General features: G+C 39.3%; 1 protein-coding gene across 2 annotated transcripts in view; it reads left to right on the top strand.

Moving 5' to 3' along the window:
• Positions 1-20,188, top strand: part of DSCAM (DS cell adhesion molecule) — a 420,787-nt gene that overhangs the window by 322,504 nt on the left and 78,095 nt on the right. For both annotated transcript variants that reach the window (XM_086608220.1, XM_086608229.1), the window contains 4 exons: positions 1,560-1,800; positions 3,463-3,609; positions 5,351-5,506; positions 12,804-12,937. In XM_086608220.1, coding sequence (XP_086464346.1) covers positions 1,560-1,800; positions 3,463-3,609; positions 5,351-5,506; positions 12,804-12,937 — 678 coding nt within the window. The remainder of the gene's footprint in view (positions 1-1,559; positions 1,801-3,462; positions 3,610-5,350; positions 5,507-12,803; positions 12,938-20,188) is intronic.

The following is a 20,188-nucleotide window of genomic DNA, read 5'->3' as shown; positions in this document are numbered from 1 at the left end:
CTTAGATTCCAGAAAGACAGTTCTAATCCCTGCAGTGTGCCTTACAAGGTGCTCAAGACTTGAATCTCCTAATTCAGTCATCTACATCTGAACAGACAGCACCATACTTGCAGAGCTTGTCGGTACCAGAGGAAGCGAAGTGCTACAGTGGAAATTATATCCTTGCTTCAAGTTTTGTTTCTGCTTCTGAAGGCAGGAGGGAGCAAAAAAATAAAGCCTCTGAAGACATAATTCAATCAGTCAGATCCATCCAATGATACATTTTAAATACAGAAAGGGTGCTGGTTTTTGCAGAGCAGTGGTTTGTTGGTAGTGGATGAAAGACAAACCCCATGCTGGTTTTATTAGCTCCGGTGAGACTTTTGTCCAGTGGACTGTAAACTTGCTGAAACGGACAGGTCCTGTAGCAGAAAAGAGTATTCTTCTTGAGAATGTGTTCCTCAGTAGATTTAATGGGATATAGTAACAGCAGAAATTGCTGCCTCTGCCGGTTTAACTCACTGCTGATAAACTGCATCACAAAGACCTTTTTAATGGGTCAGTGGAACAGATGAGCTCATGGGCATCTGGTCGGAATTTGAAAGAGATTTGGAGGATTTGAAAGAGCTTTTTTGTCTATAGACTATAAACTGTGTCTTAAAATGTTTATACTAATTATACCTCGTATATGTAGAAAATCAGACAAGCACTTTATCACATGCGGAAATTAGTCCAGTACTATTCAAATGGAATTTTAATAGGTATTTCTATCAATAACAGGCTTTTCCCCTGAGTTACCAACCCTTGTTTTACTCTCGACTACATTTTATATTGCAGAGTACAGAAATTACTTCCGGTAGTCAGGTGCAGAGAATCTTTCACTGTGGCTGAGAAATATGGCACATAATTATGGCCAACCGTTTTGTAATGTCCATATACTTGAATGCCAGATATTGTACACCTTGTTTTAGTAGCTATTCAGTATGCAAATCCCTGCTTTCCAATTCATTATTGCCTTCAGCACTCATTATCTAATCATCTTTCCACACTGCACACTGAATGAACAGAAGCATATTTCAAAGGACAGCGTAAAATTTTCCTAATCCATCTAGCTGAATAAACTTATGTGACTGCCTTCAGCAGATCAATAAATGCCTTACTAAAGATTTAGCGAGTGAATGGCAGAGGCTTCTGGCAAAAACACAGTAGTGAATGGTAGGCCTGTGATGCAAATATACCCTTATCAACTCAGCTTTGATTGATTCATCTGATAAGAGAACAAAACATTCTAAATTCATATCATAAATCAAGAATATCTCATCAGATTTCTCTGAGCATTTAAAGGTCTTTCTTTTGGCACATGAATGCATAAATTAGAACAGACTGCACCTGAAATTTATATATCATGGTAAAAAGTTACTACTTCATGTGCAGGGAGTTTTTTTGAATTGTTACCTAGAAATAGACTTGCATTCAGTAGGAAAAAAATGCTGACTTTGCGTATATTTCAAAAATTCTAAGGGGAATAATTTGACTTTGGAGACATGTGCTTAATATGTAATCTTTCGTTTTCTGTTTAGGCTCCAAAGAAGCACTTGCAAAATGGAATTATTCGTGGATACCAGATAGGTTATCGGGAGTACAGTGCAGGGGGCAATTTCCAGTTCAACATCATCAGTATTGATACCACTGGGGACAGTGAAGTTTATACGCTGAATAACCTGAAAAAATTCACCCAGTATGGCATGGTAGTCCAGGCTTGTAACCGGGCTGGAATAGGACCTTCTTCTCAGGAAATCATCACCACTACTCTTGAGGATGGTAGGTCCTAGGCAAACAGTTTTCACGGGACATATTATTATTTCTTTATTTCTTTTTACCTTGTTACATTTATTGCTTGATTAGTGATATTTATAGTGGGGATAATAGAAGACCAGACTTTACAAGTGTTAGATATGGTAGACAGCTGGATGGAAAGAGGCTGGCCAATGAGCATGTGCAATTTTCATTGCAAGAGATGCAGAATCATCCAGGTAAATAAATCTAACTCTACTAATGTGATATATCCTGCTGTGAATGATATTAACTAAGATCACAGGTTTCATTAAGAAGCCTATTGCTCTGGTGTTTACACATTTGCAAATTTTGTAATCTCACCGTAGCTTCATAGTGGTCTCATCATAGTTTTGAGATGCTAAGAAGTAAAACTCTGAAAGGTGATACTGTTAATTCTGTTGACTTTCTTTTGTTTTCAAATGAATCTGCTGTGAAATCTAGTGCTCTTGTACTGCACAGTGCTTTATCTTGTCAGCAAAAAGAAAGATGTGTGGTTTTTTTCAAGGATATCCAAACTAATAAGCGAAAAATCTTTGTTATTTCAGACAAAATTCAACCTGTCTAATCCAAGGAACAATTTTGATTATTTTTTTTTTTCAAATTGCATAAAAAGTACTTATCAAACAATGAGAGGGAGTCCTCTAGTGGAAAAAGAGAATGATTCCATACCCAAAAAGAGGCTCAGTATTTTAGAGGAGTGTAAAAGCAAATAATAATCCTAAAAGATAGTGTAGTTCAGATTTTCAGCTACTGTAAATTGGCATCAGTATACTAAAGTCAGTGCCAGCTAAGAATCTGACCTTTTACATGGGCAAAATGAAGTAGCACACATTTAAAATTCTCAAGAACTATAAATTTTGAGGCATATGCTTCACGGAAGGCTGTTTTGGTTTTTTTTTCATTCACTCTAAATGTTTCTAGACCTAGACAGATCACGGAAAGACTTCAGAAGGCAGTACACTAACACATGCATATATTTTGTGCTATAGTAAATAGTATTTTTTTTCCTTCAGAATCTAGCATGCTTACTTTTCCTGACATTTTTTTTTTTGTCATTGCTCAATTTTGCATCCCTTTCAGAATTAAAGATGTCATGAGCTCTAAAAAGCAATGCCAAATACTAATACTACTGTACTGCTTTGACACTAAATGGCCAACAGAAAATGCCTTAGATTTGGCTGACTTTTTCCAATTTTTCTAAAAGTCAGTGAAAATATTTTATGAACATTTTTTCCAATATTTTTTAAAGAAATGCCTGCTTTCCCCCACCACCAAATTTAAAGGGACATTAGAACTGTCCAGAAAGATGGCAATTTGACTGCAAACTTTAAAAAGTATATTTAAATTGCTTACAGAATATTCTGCATATTTCAGCCTTAGGACACATTTCTCTTTCACAAGAAATGACAAAAAACCTATTAAAAGACTAGTCAGCAAGTGAGGAAGCAGTACATAAAAAGTCATTCCAGGGAAACCAGCTGCACTTGCACAAACATGTGGATTGCAAGAATAAAGGTTTTGCATTGTTAACAGTGTGTCACTGCTAATTAAATAACGAGTAGTGGGATAGCAAGGATAATTGAAAGGTAGCCAAAGGGTAAACATTGAGTTGTATTCGAGTTAAAAATGGTGACTTTCTTATTCCAGTGCCCAGTTGCCCTCCAGGGAATGTGCATGCCACTGCCACATCACCAGAAACCATCTCTATTTCTTGGTCAACGTTGGCGAAAGAAACCCTGAATGGGATTCTGCAAGGATTCAGGGTTATCTACTGGGCCAATCTCTTGGACGGAGGTGAGAGAAATCAAGCTATTACCAAGTAACAAGCCCTATGTGGCCTTTATATCATTTACTCTCTGCTGTGAAGGCATTGTACTTCCTTTTCTCTTCAGTTTAGAGAAAGCTTCATCTACCTGTGAAGGAAGCCGTTTTCCATAGAGCTTTGACAGGGCAGTAGGCATTGCAAAGCTGCCTGGAGAGGCCCTCAGGGAAGCAACACTCTGTAGACCTGCCATAGTACCCAAAATGACCTGAGCAAATTTTGTTTCAGTTACAAAGTCCAGCAGGCTTCTTTTATAAAGAATGATGATTTGAACCTAGGACATACCTACTCAGTCCTGTATTTTATTTTAGTTTGGTAGGTTATCTGCTTGCTTAGCTAGTTGCCTACTCTAGAGGTTATTGCTTGTTTTTTTGACAGGATGCGTTTCATTTCCATAGCTGAAAGCAAAAGAAGGAAATGTTTTTGGAAAAGCCTTGTTATTTTCATGCCAGCCTCTTCTGTTGTGGTTATGTTTTGTACTTTTAGCATAATTCCTAGGGAAATAGACTCCTGAGCAGAGAATGAGTGAAATGATCAAAGGAGAAATGAGGTACCTTACTAATCTGCAATTTATCACGATGATAATTCTACGTATGGTCCTTTCTTCTAAATTAAATATTAGTAGTTTTGAGATGCACATGCTTTTATTCTTATTTGCCCTGCTGAATTTTCACAGCTCTAGGGCAACGAGCTGTCTCCTTTCTTTTGCTTTCATCCATCAGAATCATAGTTCACTCTAACACGTAACTGTTTTGCAAGTCCCGGCCTCTGTTAGTGTGGCAAGGGGAACTCAGAGTGGAACTGTAACCCAGAGGCTCATTGTTACTGCTAATATGTTAAGAGTCGAAAATATTGGGAAATAAACGACCAATTCCTTTGTACATTTTAAAATAAAGATTAAAAATGTATGAGAAGCATACATAAGAATGTAGACATGACAGACATAAAATGAAATGTTTTCAGTGATACCTGTAGTCTTTGGATCAAATCCTATGTGAATATTGTAAGTGCACATCTAAGCTCCTGTGTGATGTCCTGTAACCTGATGAAAACAGATGACGTTCATGCAGTGCTTAAACATGGATTTTCTTCAGCTTTATTTTCTGCCCTAAATATGTTTAAAGCTTTTTTGCCGTATGGGTTGTACTTCTTAGCTTGCTGCAAAAAAAGGTTCGTATGAAGGGCATCGTCTCTCTGCAAAATAAATCTGATTTTACTGTGTTTAAATCTATTGTTAGTTGGTATTACTGCCATCAAGTACTTTGCAGCAGCATTTGCTACATATTTTGAAATAAAGGGGCTTTATTTTTTTTATTTTTCCGTATGAGAAATGGTCTTTCTCAAAACCAGAAAATCTTTATGAAGACAACTGACTTTCTCATTTTTGCTTCAGGGAATATTTTCCAATAATCTCTTCTTATAATCTATTCTTTATGAAAAATATTATTACTTGCAGAAATTTTCAATTCTTTTTCCTGTATTTAAAAAATATCGAAAAAAAAGTTTGAAAATTAAAACTGGATCTGCTTTGAATGGTAAGAAGTGAGGACACAAAGGAATTTATTTTAATTTATTATAATTCATTACTATTTTATAATAATAAAGCATTACTTCTCCAGTACACTCTCTAATCCCCAAGATTCCCCTAGTTGGTATTAATAGCTGGGAGAAGGCCGAACTTGGCAATAACTCAGTTTCCTTTTTATTCTATAGAGCTAGGAGAGATAAAGAATGTGACTACCACACAGCCATCACTGGAGCTTGATGGCCTGGAAAAATACACCAACTACAGCATTCAGGTGTTGGCTTTTACAAGAGCTGGAGATGGAGTGAGAAGTGAACAAATTTTCACCCGCACTAAAGAAGATGGTAAGGAGTAAAATATTTTCCATTCCTACTGCCACAAAATTTTTGTATGTTTTAGACTTTCAAAATAGTGCAAATATTGTACACAAATATGCAGAGTGAGATTTCTGTCTGAAGATATTGAGTTAGGAGCACACAGCTTTGAAAACAATCTGACCGATTCCAAGACTCCAGTTCAGGTAAGCTAGAAGTTTGTAGATAACACTAATGATCTGAGCAAGTTTCACTTTTTTTTTCTTTTTTCTTTTCCCCAAATACTTCAGGATCTTATCTGAGAATTTTGAGAGGGCTTGAGTTAATTCTTTTGAAGTGATTGAAAATGGGGAAAGGAGGAGAGACTGTTGTGGGACAATCTTATATAACTTACATGCTTCTGAGAAAATTTTTTCAGTACATTAAAAAAAAAAAAAATTCCTCCGAACACCTCCTCCCTCAAAAGCAAAATGAAGAACAAAAATGTCTTGCCTTTGTTCATAGACTAAGCATTTTAAGAAACTTCTAAGCACACACAGACACACACACACATGAAATTTCATAATCACTTTCTTCTGTCTTTAACTGTGGAAATCACTTCAGGTTACCTTAGTAGGATGCCACATATTTCTCAACGACTAGAATTTCAAATTCAGCGGCAGTTTTGTCCCTAACCTTTTTAAGGCCTTGAAAATCCCATGAGATGTATAAATCCATCTTTAGATCCCTAAACACTTGAAAATCTGGATCAAGAATTTTTTTGTGGAAATAAAAATGCACAGAGTCCTTTCAATGAAGTTACTTGAATAATGTTTGATTGGTAAATTCTCCTGTGTGTTATGCAAGATTTTTTCAAGAAATTTTTTCAATGGATTTTTTTTTTAATTACTTACCCAGTTTACTGATCATTCATGAATGCATAAATATAAATTTGTCAAATTTTTTATTTGTAATGAGATTTACAAAAGTACCAAGAGAGTAGGTTCAGTAGATTAACTGACTTGATAAATGTTTGACCTTTTTGCCAATAAAAAAATGGCTTAATAAAGGTTATTAATTTTTTCCAATAAAACATGAAGGGACTCATTCTAAAATTTACATACATTTTAAGATCACCTGGCCCCAACTGTAGTTGTATCCACGGGATGCAGTATAAATGAATATTGGACTTCTAAAATTTTTTCTTACATTATCAAGTGAGTTATTACTTGTTCCTTGTTCTGTTTTCCTGTACTTAATACTTTCCATTACTTTGACCAAACTTGAATTAACAACAAAAAATTTAAATGAATGCCTTATATCTGGAAATGTGAGGAAATTTAGGCATATAACAATGTTGGTTAATGTAGGTCTACTTCCTGGACTTGCTAGATGTTGGCATCACTGAGATCTTGCATCATATCTGGGTGCAGATAACATCTTGTCTCTGTGTGAGGTTCCTTCAGCTTTTGGAATTGATCAGATGGCAGAAGTGGTGCCAGCAGGACCCCTGTCTCTCATTGTGGACAACACAAACATGGTGTACTGACACTTCACCAAGCCCATTCCCCTGCTCTAAATAGGATCAGATACATCTCAGCCATCACTGGTATTTACTAACCTTTTCTCCAAAATTTGCAGTGATGAGGACTCCATAGCCTCCCTAGGTATCTTGTACCAGTTAAGAATCCATCATAAAGCTCTCTCTTGCCGCAGAGGGGGTTGAGTACTTCCCTCTGTCCTGCTGACCAGGGAGAGCAATGGATAACTTGCTGCTTTCTAACAGTGTTTCCTGTCTGAGGGGTTAGTGTGCCCATTGCTGCTCCCTCCCCAGACACATACATCCATCCATCTCCCGTGACCTGCCTCCAGTTTGCCACAGTTCTGAAACATCGGAAGCCTCCAGTTTTTTGTCTTTTTTTTTTTTTTGTTAACCCACCTCATCTTAGTTTGCTTCTTCCTAATTCTTGGTGACTCTTTTGCTCTCTCTTTTTCTGAGATCAGACAGGTCCTGAGATTTGTGAAGCACATAGACTCTGACTGTGTTTGGATGCTGTGCAAAGGCTCGTCTCTCATCTTTAATCCTCCTGGCAGTTCAGCAATAATTCACCCCGAGGCAGCGTGACTAACATTTTCAGATGTTTTCTGATGCCTCGCGGTGGTTCCACTCATTAAATCTTTTGTTCAGAAAACTAAACTGAAAGGTGTTTCCAGAAAATACAATTGTTTCATGTTTTGCTTCAGCTTCACAACTTTTTATTAAAGACAATAAAGCTTTGGAGTGGAATACATAAAGGACTGCAGTTAAACGTAAGCCAAAACCGAAGTCCCAGGTCTAGACATCCTTAAGACTGTGGAAGTTAAATGGCAAAATAGCATTCACATTGTCAAACTGTATGTATCTAACAGGTGTCTCATTCCTCAGAAAGAACAGACATTTCTTCTGTAATTTTCTAAGGAAAAGAGGATCCTGCAGAAGATTATTCAGTAGGGCTAATTTCGGTGTACCTAAAAGATCCTGCGCTAAAGTTAGTTTGAACACTCTGTCAGCATGTGAAATACAAATAATTAAAATGTTAACAGAGCCTAGATACGGAAGCCTTCTAATTCTGCTCCCAGACTTTCTCTGGATAAAATTATGACACGAGATATTCCACCAAATCGGTATGTCTGAGATATTTTTAAGTGACTGCCAAGCCCTCCACATTGTTATTACTTTAAAGCCATATCACATCAGTAGTTTATTTTTCTTTTTTCATTTCTTTTACATTAGGAGAATCTTTTCTTTGTAAAATCAATGGTGCAGCGTGTTCCACTGCTGCTGTTGAAAGGCAGATCTTGGCCTCCTGTGACTTCTCTGTTGGTGTTCAGCTAGAGATATCAGGCCAAAATTTCTCTAGCAGGTTTGAAATCTCTAATATAGCAAAATAAGGGTAACCCAGGGAGTGAAGCAATCAGCTTGGATGCAAGGAGTTGATGCTTCGATTTCTTGTAGTGTTTGATACTGATTTTAGACACCAGAGGTCAGACATTGCTGCTGATCAACTTAGGAAATGAGAACAGCTCTAGCAAATAATAGGAAATGAGCTTTCCTTTCAATGTGATCATATTTATGGGTTTTGTCTAGCTTTTTTCTTTCCCCAGTTAGCCTTCAGAAGAAGACACTGCTCTTCTTGAAGTTCCTCCTGGCAGAAAAATAAGTCAAGTAGAAATGCCTAATTTTTAAGAATTCATTGTGGTTTTGTCCCCTACCCTGCTTTTTACTGAGTGTCTGGCAAGAGGTTGCTTCTGGGGTTTCTGTGATGCAGAAGGATGCATGTTTCTCTCTTGCATCTGTTTCTTCTGAGAAAATGCATTCTTATGCATGGAAGGCTGTTCGTGTATTCACGGAAGACTTTGCTCAGTGCAGCAGTGCTGTCCTTCCAGCTCTCCTCTGCCATTGAGGTCTGCATTCAGAGCAAGTGGAAAGCTGCAGTGAGGGAGGAGCAGGGACTAGCTGTGGGGGGCAAGGAGGAATAACACTAAACCCCTTTGCCAGCCTCTTTGTAAGACTCTGCCTGAATCCAGAGAGATTTTCCTCCTCTTCTTTCTCTCTCTGGATACCAAGCTTCCTGGTGATTGGTGTGAGAGGGGTAGATGTACAGACACCATCTGATGAAACTTTATTCTAAAATGAGTAAGCATAAATCCAATCAAGGGCATGTTCAGTACTCTTTGGAACAGAGCTCTGCTTGGGCTCGTTCAGCTGGTGGGGGCGGTTGTGCACTTCATCACCTGGGTGCCATGATCAAAATTACCCTTAATGCCCTCTTAATCATTTCTTTTTATCGTCAGAGATCTCCAATTTTATCTTTTTGACTAACAAAAAAGGTACAGAATAATAAATGTTCCCCTTGTGAAACTGACAGGATTTGATAGAAATAGTGTGATTAATATCAGGTGAGTTCAGAGTGAATGAGGGGTGGACAGCACATTGGAATATATTTTGGCTGGCATAGATCTAAACTGTAGGTGGGATATCTACATGAACAAAGGCACTATCAGCAGCAGTCAGGAGCTTATTTTGTTTAGTTTTTCATAAATGTAACAGTCAATAAGATAGTCTTGTGTGGTGCAGAATTAGAAGTCTATTATAGAGCAGGGTTCAGTTTTCTGATAAATTGGTGATATTGCTCTGAATGGCACTGCGCTCTGTGCGTTTGCTTCCCTGCTGTTCAGTACTGTGAAGAAAAATGGTGATAATCTCTCTGCTTATGAAAAGGGGAATGAGAAACTTCCTGGAGCTCCTCCCCATTATCTAGCACATCTAAATGCTGTTTCACGGACTAGTCCTATCAGTATAATTGCCTTCTCTGCGTTAGCATTTCACTTGCACTGTCAAGAATACAAAGCGTTCTCCTCCACATGAAAGCAGCATGCTATTTCCATGTCTTTCAAAGCCCTGCTAGCTGGAGAATGAGGCCATCTTTGATCTTAAATTTGCCAAATCTACTCCTTAGAAGGTTGCAAACTTGTCTGGAAGCAGTCATCGGCTTCTCTGTGCTCAGCCCTGGTTGTCCTCCAGCTTCTTGCCGTTATTTTATCCCTGGTGACAATAGAAAAAAAAGAAGCTATGGTATTATGCACATTTACATTGTCTGCTGAAATCTGTGGGAATCAGTGTGCTCAATAACGATCCATGGAGAATTCAATAAGATGAACCAGGTCTTCTGATACTGCTGTCTTGTACCGACTGAAGCTAGTAAGGCTACAGGATGCAAGGGCAATGAGAGGAAATACTTTAAGTCAGCGTAGCAAGACTGGGATCTTTCCTCTCCAAGATAAGGCAGGCACCACGTTTCCCCACCACAACTTTTTCAGATACTCAAGGAACCCATGTTTAGTAACAAATGTTTCGGTTAATGCTGAGCTAACTCATAATAATCTTGTTTAGGCCCAGGAGATGAGTTTGAACAATGACTTTACCCTCTGGACAGAGGACAGTGGTGGTCTGTAAGGCATCAGATGACAGTCTGCAGTGTTCTTGCTAAGGAAATGTAAACACTTCCCCACACACAGTCATTTTCACGTGCACAACCCAGCAAACAAAGACAAAAAGAGAATTGAACATTCAGAATAATTTTGGCATCACTGCAAAAACTGTTGCCTGATTCCAACCACTCCACAACAAGGTGAAGAGGTCTTTGGATTAGAAAAGCTTCAGAAATTTGACTGTATGACTTCCTGACTTCCTTCTAGCCCCTCTTTTTGCTGGTCTGTATGCTAGATAGAAATACAGCAGCCCAATGACAAGTAATATTTTTCCACATATGTCCATTGACTGGAAAATGCTAGATGAATTTTGAGTTAATCCCTCAGCAGTTGACAGCCATGACCAATTACCATCAAAACCTGTCCCTATAGATCACACCCTAATTTAACAATAAATTACTTTAACCTCATACATCTATTTGCAGTGATTTCCAGAAAACATTACTAACCGTCAAGGAATCCTCCCGTGGGTTGAGTAATTACCCTGGAGAGCCAGCTTTCACTCCTCAGCAGCAGGAGCAAATAGCATTTCTAATGAGCAGGGTATAAATAACAAGTTGAATGCTGTCAAGCATCAATATTTACTCTGCATTGGATAGCACTGCTAACTGAATTAGCCCCTTTGCAGCGAGGGGCTGGGTTTGCATGCAATTATAATCATGACATTCTCACTTGATGCCTTATTAGCTTTCTCGACACACTTTGAATAGAAAATGCATAGAAATGTTGCACTGAATGGTGCCTCTCTGTCAGTTTTCTTACATCTTCCAATACTACCTGTATAGATATAAAACTGAAGTTCTCCTTGTTTGCTTTTTACAACCTGAAGTAGCTAGACAACAAAGCTAAGCAAATTTAGACCCGAGGCTGTCTGGTTTCTCTTTATAGGCAAAGTTATTTACCACCATAATATCTGCTTACTTAAATGAGATAAAAACAAAATTAACGATCCTTCTACAAAGATCAGCTTGCTGGACAAGGGTTTTTCCATTTGTATTGCACAACAACTGTTTTCTGTGAAAGTAGAGAAAGCTAATGAAACATTGGAGTGGTAGTCTTACTGGAAATTCTATCATTTTCATTATTTTGCTTGAAATTAGACGAAAATATTAGATTCTTCATGAACTAGAAATTCTGCAGAGTCCATTAAAATGTTTCATTTTGTCTTTAATACCATATGTAGTAATTTTCAGTACAACATATCTATATTAATAATTTAACATGAATATTCTGCACATGCAGTACTAAAAATATATGTCAAATTACTTATTTTTATAATTACAAAATATTTTTAAATAATTTCCTGTTGACAAAAGAGGTGGGTTTTTTTCAGGAAACTTTAAAACAATTTACTCTAATGTTAATTGTAGCCCTTGCTATTTTGTTTAAGTACCAGTTTATGTGTAATGTGATATTCTAGCACGCAGGAATTTTTTCACATTAGTATAAGAGCGCTTCCAAAGTTGGAGAACATTGTACAGTGTAACGTGTGTTTGAAAAATAACATATGCTCATGAAATTAAAGTCTTTCTCAAAATGCAAGTGTGTGAAGAGATACAGTTAGGATTATGTACCAAGATTTTAGCATTTCCTGGCTGAAGTTTTTTCCATGTGTTTTTAGAAAGGAGTTTTTTTTTCTCTTTTTCTGTGACAGTTTTTGATGGCTTATGCAGATAGCTGCTGTAATTAGAGAAATAGTTATGTGTTCAAATGCTGCAGCTCCAGATACGAAGTCTGAGTTGCTGAGGGCAAGGCTGGGGGAAAGGAGACTGTGTGGCCATATGCCTGCTCATGTGTCACACCACTGGCTAGACCTGGGTCATGTCAGGCAGTGCTAATTGCATGGGATTACAGCTCATTTGCTCTCCACTTCATTAAATTCACAGCTCTACCGTGTGTGTTAATTATACTGTTCACATGCATATTATTTATACAGCGAATAATCATTTGACATGAGTTATGCCTTCAAAACTGACAATTTATAAAAATATTTTTTGGCAATTTTCGCTGGCCACAGCCAATGTATTTTGATGCATGCAGGCTAAGGGTTATGCTTCACAAAAGTTTAACTGTCAGAGGTAGCTTCTGCCTCGAAGACCTCTGAAGCAGAGCCTTTCCCCTCTTAGGGATGGGGGCACAGCACTCCAAACCCTCTCCTCTGGCATGGGAAGCGTGGAGGTTGCTTCCTAACACAAGCTGTCCACCTTGGTCCACAGTTACCAAAGCAGTACGCTTCACTTTTCTTTTTTGCTCCTATGTTACACTCAGATAACTGAGTGCCTGCCTTGGACCACTCTAACACATCTTGTTTTTACAGTTCCAGGTCCTCCCGCTGGTGTTAAAGCAGCTGCAGCTTCGGCCTCCACTGTCTTCGTGTCCTGGCTCCCTCCCCTCAAGCTGAACGGCATCATTCGGAAATACACGGTCTTCTGCTCACACCCTTACCCCACAGTAAGTGTCACAGGGCAACCACAGAATCATAGAATGGTTAGGGTTGGAAGGGACATTAAAGATCATCTAGTTCCAACTATCCTGCCATGGGCAGGGACACCTTCCACTAGATCAGGTTGCTCAAAGCCTGCAGCACTGACTCGTGAGACTGAAATTTTGTGTCTGTAGATGCTCAGTGCTTGATGCTTTTCCTTGTCACTTCCTTTGCTGCCATTTGGTCTTTCCCCTAAGCAGAGGTGAAGGGGGATTCTGGGGCTAAGGGGTGATTGAGAGTAGGTTTTGGTTTTTCCCACCTATAAAAGTTTTACAGTACTTAAAACTTAGTATGTGCTGACTTACAAATCATGTCAAAACTCACGATTGAAGTTGAGTATCTTTTGAGGCATTGATTTTTTTAGAGTTTACTCAGTGACCTTTTACAGGACTGGCTGCAAGCTATGTAGAGACTTGTTGTAGCTAAAGGCATGTGTTTACATGCCCAATTGCTGAATCTGACTTCTGTTTTCATCTAAGTTCCTACCTTTTTAGCTTGGGTGTTCATATGTGAAGGAGCATAATGACTTATGAACGAATGTATTTACTTGTAAATAAACTTATTTGTGCCTGGAGTATTTGCCCACTCTAGGTCGACATGCTATTACTTGCTGAGAAAACGACTAGAGGAAAATAGAAGTGAATATCAGGGATCTTTCTCTCTCTCTGAGTCACAAAGGAATCCAGCTGTCTTTAAACACAAGGGCCAATTGCTCTTTGTAAACACCCATGCATATTTATTTTAATACACATTGAAAAAGTACTTATTTAGGTTTTCTCCAAGGTTTTGATTTCGTTTTAAGCAGGACTTCCCATCAAAGGTGGCATTGCAAATTGCAGAATGTAATCTTAGTTTAACAAACAAGGAAAAAAATTATTTCAGAAGTGGGAGGAGTTTGACAGGGAAATTTCCGAAAGTGCCTTAGGCTTGTTTTCAAAGCTGGCTGAGAGAGAGGAAGGCCTGAAGGTATGTCTGAACGGGACCCTGTGGGCCGACACAGCCTCGCTCAACCCACTCTTCCAGCAAGTGAACTGATTCTGTGGGTACTCAAGGGGATACAGGGCAAAACACACATGTCCATTGATGGCTGTGCTTAAATTGATATATCCTACTATAAGCAAGGTTTATTAGTCACATCCAAAGCCAAGAGTTGGAGATCTTTACTTCATTTCTAAGACGACTCCAGACTCCTAACTCCATTAATTTAATAACTGTAGCCATGCAAATCAAACTATCTTGAACATACCATTTAAATGGAAACTAGCCAGAGATTTTTTCGTCGTGTTTGTACGTTTGTATGGCACACACCAGGTGGTGCTGCTGGCTCTTGCTAGATACTTGCCATGCACAAAGCTGCAGTGGTTCTTCCCGAGGCTTTGCTAGCAACAATTTTTTGTATGTTCACATCACTAGGAAAATAAACATCCTCGACTAAAATTCTTTTTATCTAATCTGCAGTTCTCTCATATACAAAATTGTGGTTTTAAGACTGCTTATTGCATGACTGCCTTTTTGAGTACCTCAGTGGTGGACAATGACAAGAATAGTTAAGCTTTTTGCTCGTTTTGGCCTGTACTGAATTTTACTGCTATATTTTTGTGTTGTTCATTATGGCATGACATGAGGGTATCACTGTATACATTAGCACAGCGTAGAGGCACTTGGAGGTGTTTGTGTTTTCTGTTATTTGTTAGTATGTACACGTATATTTACCTTGCTGTTACCTGTGTGCATGAAGGGATGTATGTGTGAGTGTACATACAAATATACATATACATATACATATACATGTGTATGTATGTACATTATGTATCTATGAGGATGGTCCCTGTACCATTCTCGCTAGTGTTTTGCATATCAGCATGGGTTGTGGCTTACTGAGCAGGTCTTCCGTATCAGTCCAGTGTGGTGAGTGAGGCCATGATCGCACTCAGTGGTCAGTTTCCAGGAGCCACGTTGGGCATCTTTAAATAAGCTCAACCTCAGGACACATAATATAGGACACACTCCCCCAACTTTATTTCTAACAAAATGCTTTGTTATCTTTAATCCTGAAAAGGATTGTGAAATAAAAAGTTATTTTATTCAGAGATAGCTTTGGAGTGAAATGAGTCTGCTGCAGAGGTGCTCAATGCTAACACTCCAGTGCAGATACAGTCTATATATCCCAAGGAAATTCTTGTATGATTCACTGTTGGCAGAGACAAGTAGTTGACAGAGAAAGTGATCTTAAATTAAAGTGAGGACAGGAATAAACAGAAGACCTATGTCTTTATCAACTCTTCTGCCACCATAAGTAGCAAGCACTGTAGTTGGAGGTATAGAGCCATAAAAAATTCCCAAAGACTTCTTCCTTCAGTCAAACCCCTAGCTGCAAAATAACTTTGCTAAAAGTCTGCGATTTAAGCAGAAAGGCAAACTCAGTTTTTAAGCATCAATAAGGAGAAATAGGAAAGGACAGCAGTAAAGGTAAATTTATGGGAAGGCTATATTCTTTGCATATTGCATTTTACAAGCAGTATGTGTATGCTGAGAACAAGTCAATACAGTACACTTTAGATGCATAGGCTAACAAGACAGCCCTTTACACAAGAACACTGCTTTGGTGTTTAGGTCACCAACAGGAAAACAAATTAACTCTGTTGATCGTATTGTGCACATTTTTATTATAAAGCACAACCCTCATATGACCCTGAGATATTATAAGATGAAGATTTGCTGCCTCTTGCACAGTTCATTTTGCTTTGCAAGGGCAGAAGCTGTTAAAACTTCTGCTGGCCCTGTACTGAAGGATGCAGACGTTTCCTTTTTAAATATTTTGAGTCCTAAGGACAGTATTTGCCTGGGATGTTTCAAGCCACAAATATGATTCATGAGTGAAAAACAAAATTATTCTCTATTGCAATCTATTCTCTAGCCAAGATAAAGGGCAAACAAGGATCCAACATCATACTGTTAAATTGTTGTGCCCATATTATTGTATATGCATTATTAGGCAGAACTTTCTCTTTTATTCTGCAAATGTAGAAAAAAAAATACAGAAATATGACTGAATGGGTCCTTCATTCTTTAAACATAAGAAACAAAACATACCAAAATTTAAGTTAAAACAGTTATCCTCTCTGCTAACTCTCAGACCACATTCCTACAGTTCTTGACCCTACTTGACTCCTTGTAGGAGCTGACTTCTCAAGACCACATGTAGTGGTCCCATGTTGGCTGCCTTCCTTCTAAGTGTGCTTATCCCCAGCATACCAGCAGGATGCTCATCACCTTCATTCTGCCCAGGCCTCAGAGAAACAACATGCAGTTCTATCAGCTGCAGCACAGGCTGCCATCCCATCCTGTCAGTGTAGGTTTTCCCAGCAGTGCCATAGACATCACACATGGTTTGAAATCTAGCGAAGCTAGAGTGGTTCGGTTCCTACCAGACTGTGGTGGGTGCTGCTGTAGGTGGCTGCTCCAGCACCTGCTGCCTTGGATTGTAGATGTGTACTGCCAGGTCGTTTAAAAGGCCAAGAGAAAATGAGATGTAGGTGATTTCAAACAAAAAACAACCCACCAACGTCTTGTTGCATTCAGATCGGTACACTACATAAGGAGGAATCAATGAGATTAGATAAAATAAAATTTAGATGACAGAAAGTGCCCGGAAAAGGTCATTGTGACACAAAGCAAGCAATGGCTAGCCAGCCTGGGAAACTGTTATCTCAGAACAGGTAAAAAGCAAAACAGAAAGAAGGCAGGAGAATGAATGTTAAGCAGCAGGGTTTCCCGGCACAGGAAGGGCTTGAGAAAGCATTATAACTGACAGGGAAAGCAGAGAGATGTTAAGAGCTGAAGACATATCATTTGGGTGTCAATGAACAATATGACATCACTCAATCAGAAATACACAGATTAGAATCTCTTTTGCTTTGTTGATTAAAAAAGTGCAGTCATTATTGCTGTTGTTGCTGCTGGGGTTTTGTTGGGGGTGAGCTGTTGGTCAGTCTTCACTAATAAGAGCAAACATATTAAACAGGCTTATCCTGCTGTTTCCAACAAAGCAGGTCATTAAATTGTGCATCAGTCTCCTGCTTTCTCCATGGGATGCCTGGAGATTAATGGAAAGGAGTCATGTAAGTAGAACTGCACTATAAAAGGATAATAAACGGAGACCGCTCTCCTTCTTGGCGATTTTCCTTTTCAGGACATTGTCAGTTGGTTCTTGTCTTCTTTCCACTCATATTAAGATGTGGAATAAGATGACCTCGCTATCACTCTCTGATTTCCTAATAGTGAAGGCTAAAAGCAGAAATTGTTTGGGCAACTGTGCGTAGAAAGTCTTCAGACGTGAAAGACATACAGTACTGCCAATGGCCTAAAATGTCACAGAAGTTTTATTGGAGCCTTTTCCCTGTCTTACTTAAGAAACATCTTGATGTCCATCTAATGTGTTTCTTTTTCTCAGAGTTGCACATTAACTCTTCTAGTGTTTGGTTTCAGTTGTTGTATACATATTTTGGCCAACTGGATTTCCATTTTTAAACTTCCATAGAATAATAGAATTTAGGTTGGAAGGTTCCTCTGGAGGTCGCCTAGTCCAACATCCTGCTCAAAGCAAGTTTTAATTGCATCAAGTTGCTCAGGAATGTGTCTAGTAAAATCTTGAACACTTCCATGCATGGAGTTCCCACAGTTCCTCTGGGCCTCAGCTCCAATATTTGACCATGGTCTCACGGTAACTTTTTCCCTCCAGTTGATAAGAATTTCCCATGTTGAAACTTTTCCTTCCTTACAGCTTCAAAAAGAGCTTGGCTCTATCTTCTGTGTATCATCTGATGACGTATATGTAGGTGGCAATAAAGTCTCTCCTGAGCTTTCTCTTCTTAAGGCTGACAGATACAACTGGCTCAGCCTGTCCTTTTTTTTTTTTTTTTTTGTACTGGAGAGCGCAAGACTGGATGGAGTACTTAGATGCAGTCTCACAAGTGCTGAGTAGAGGGGAAGGATTACCTCTCTGGGCCTGCTGGCTACACTCTTGTGAATGTAGAGTTGCTAATACCAGACCTGCTTTTCTGCAGAGCTGCCTCTTGGACAGTTGGCCCTCAAGCTGTATTAGTGCATGGGGTTATTCTATCCCAGATGCAGGACTTTGTATTTGCTCTTTTTGCACTTCGTGAGACTCTGGTCACACCATTTCTCCAACCTGTCTAGGTCCCCCTGAACAACAACCCTGCTCTTCAGCAGCTGAACTTTGCACCACTGATCACAACTCTGAGCCCAGCAGTGCAGACAATTTTCCATCCATTTTATTGTTCACTTATTTAGACCATATTTCACTAATCTGTTAACAATGAGACTGTGGAATTCTGGTTCAAAGCCTTTGCTAAAGCTGAGAGAAATATCCACCACCCTCCCATTGTCTACAGTGCCAGTCACCTTGCCATAGAAGGCAATAAGGCTGGTCAAGCGTGGTTTACCTTTGGTAAATCCCTGTCAACTGTTCCTTCCTCTCCTTCATGTGTTTAAAAATGGCATCTAGTAGGATTTGCTCAATAACCATCCCATACTATTGAGACCAATTTGGCCAGCTTGTAGTTACCTAGATCCTCCTTGCCCTTCTTGAAGATGAGTGTGGCGTTTGTCTTTTTTCAGTGATCAGAAGCCTGCCCTGATTGCCATCACCTTTCAAATACATCCAAGATTAGCCTCTCAATGACATCAGCCACCTCCTTCAGCATCCTCAGATGCATCCTATCTGGTACCATAGGTTTCTGTATGTTTAATTAAGTGATGCTTAAGTGCTCCCTAATTCAATTTCCCTCTACTGTGAATACAGCTTCACTCCCAAATACTCTTCAAGAAGATTCAGAGGGCAACCCTTACCAGTAAAAAGTGAGGCAAAAAAAGGCATTGAGTACCTTAGCTCTTTCCAAATTCCTTTTCACTAAGTATCCTGCTTCATTGAACCAAGAGCCTAAACTCCTCTTAGCCTTCCTTTTGCTGCTGATGTACTTAAAGAAACCTTCCTTGCTTTTGTCCTCCACAAAAAAAAAAAAATTGTGTTTGAGTTCAACCAGGATCTATGTATTCATCCACGCTGGCATTCTGTTGTGCTTGCTCAACTTCCCATATATTGCAAAAGACCAGTCTTGTGCTCTGAGGAGGTTATCCTTGAAGATTAGCCAGCTGTTCTGATCCCCTTTGGGACAGTTTCCCATGAGATCACTCCTCTCAGGATCTTTAACTCCAGTCTTACGGTCACAGCAACCGAAGTTGTCATAGGCCTTCACCAGTTTTTCCTTGTTTGTGGATAACAGGTTCAAAAGAGCATTTCCAATAGTCAGTTCATTGATCACCTCCATCAAGAAATGGTCTTCAGTACTCTCCAGAAATCTCCTAGGTTGCTTGCTTCCAGTCTTACTGCCATTCCAACAGTTGTCAGTGTGGTAAAAGTCACCCATGTGTACCAAGATGTGCACTTGTGAGGCTTTCTTGAGCTGCTTAAAGACGGCTTCATCTGCCTCCTCCTCTTGATCAGGTCTGCTACCAACCTGGTAGCAGACACCTACTACAACACTACGAATACTTATCTGTCCTCTGATCCTTACCCACAAGCTCTTTAAATGTTTTTTCACTTTCCCCGGGGCAGCACTCAACGTATTCAAGAAGCTTCCTTACACAAAGTGCAAGCCCTCCTTCATACCTTCCTACACATCTTTCTTGCAGAGACTGCATCCCTCTATTGCAGAACACCAGTCATAAGTGCTATCCTACCATGTCACCATAATCCCAATGAGGCTGTAGCTCTGCAACTGCACACAGACTTCCAGTTACTGTTCTTTAAGCTACATGCATTGCTGTACAGGCATTTGAGATGGATCCTAAATCGTGCTGCTCTAACAGGGAAAAAGTGAGATCCTCTTCTGTAATGTCTCCTAGACACATCTGCTTTGCCCCTTTGTGCCCTTGCTTCTCTGTTATGGTAGCTCTTCCCAACCACACCTAGTTTAAAGCCCTCATCACTACATTAGAAAGCCTTTTGCAAAGATCGTCTTGCTGCAGTTTGCCAGATATATCCCATCCCACTCAGTAGCTCTCATTCCACAAGGTCCTGCAGTCATAGAACACAAAGCCCTACTAGACCAACCCTGCAACGTCAATTGACTCACTTCTGGTTTGACTCACATCAAAAGACTTGAGGAGACATCACCTGGGCCCCCTGCTCTTCA

This window comes from Tauraco erythrolophus, chromosome 1, assembly GCF_009769465.1.
Source record: "Tauraco erythrolophus isolate bTauEry1 chromosome 1, bTauEry1.pri, whole genome shotgun sequence".
NCBI lineage: Eukaryota > Metazoa > Chordata > Aves > Musophagiformes > Musophagidae > Tauraco > Tauraco erythrolophus.
The sequence above is the reverse complement of the archived record's forward strand: the minus strand, read 5'-3'. Positions and strand labels throughout refer to the sequence as shown.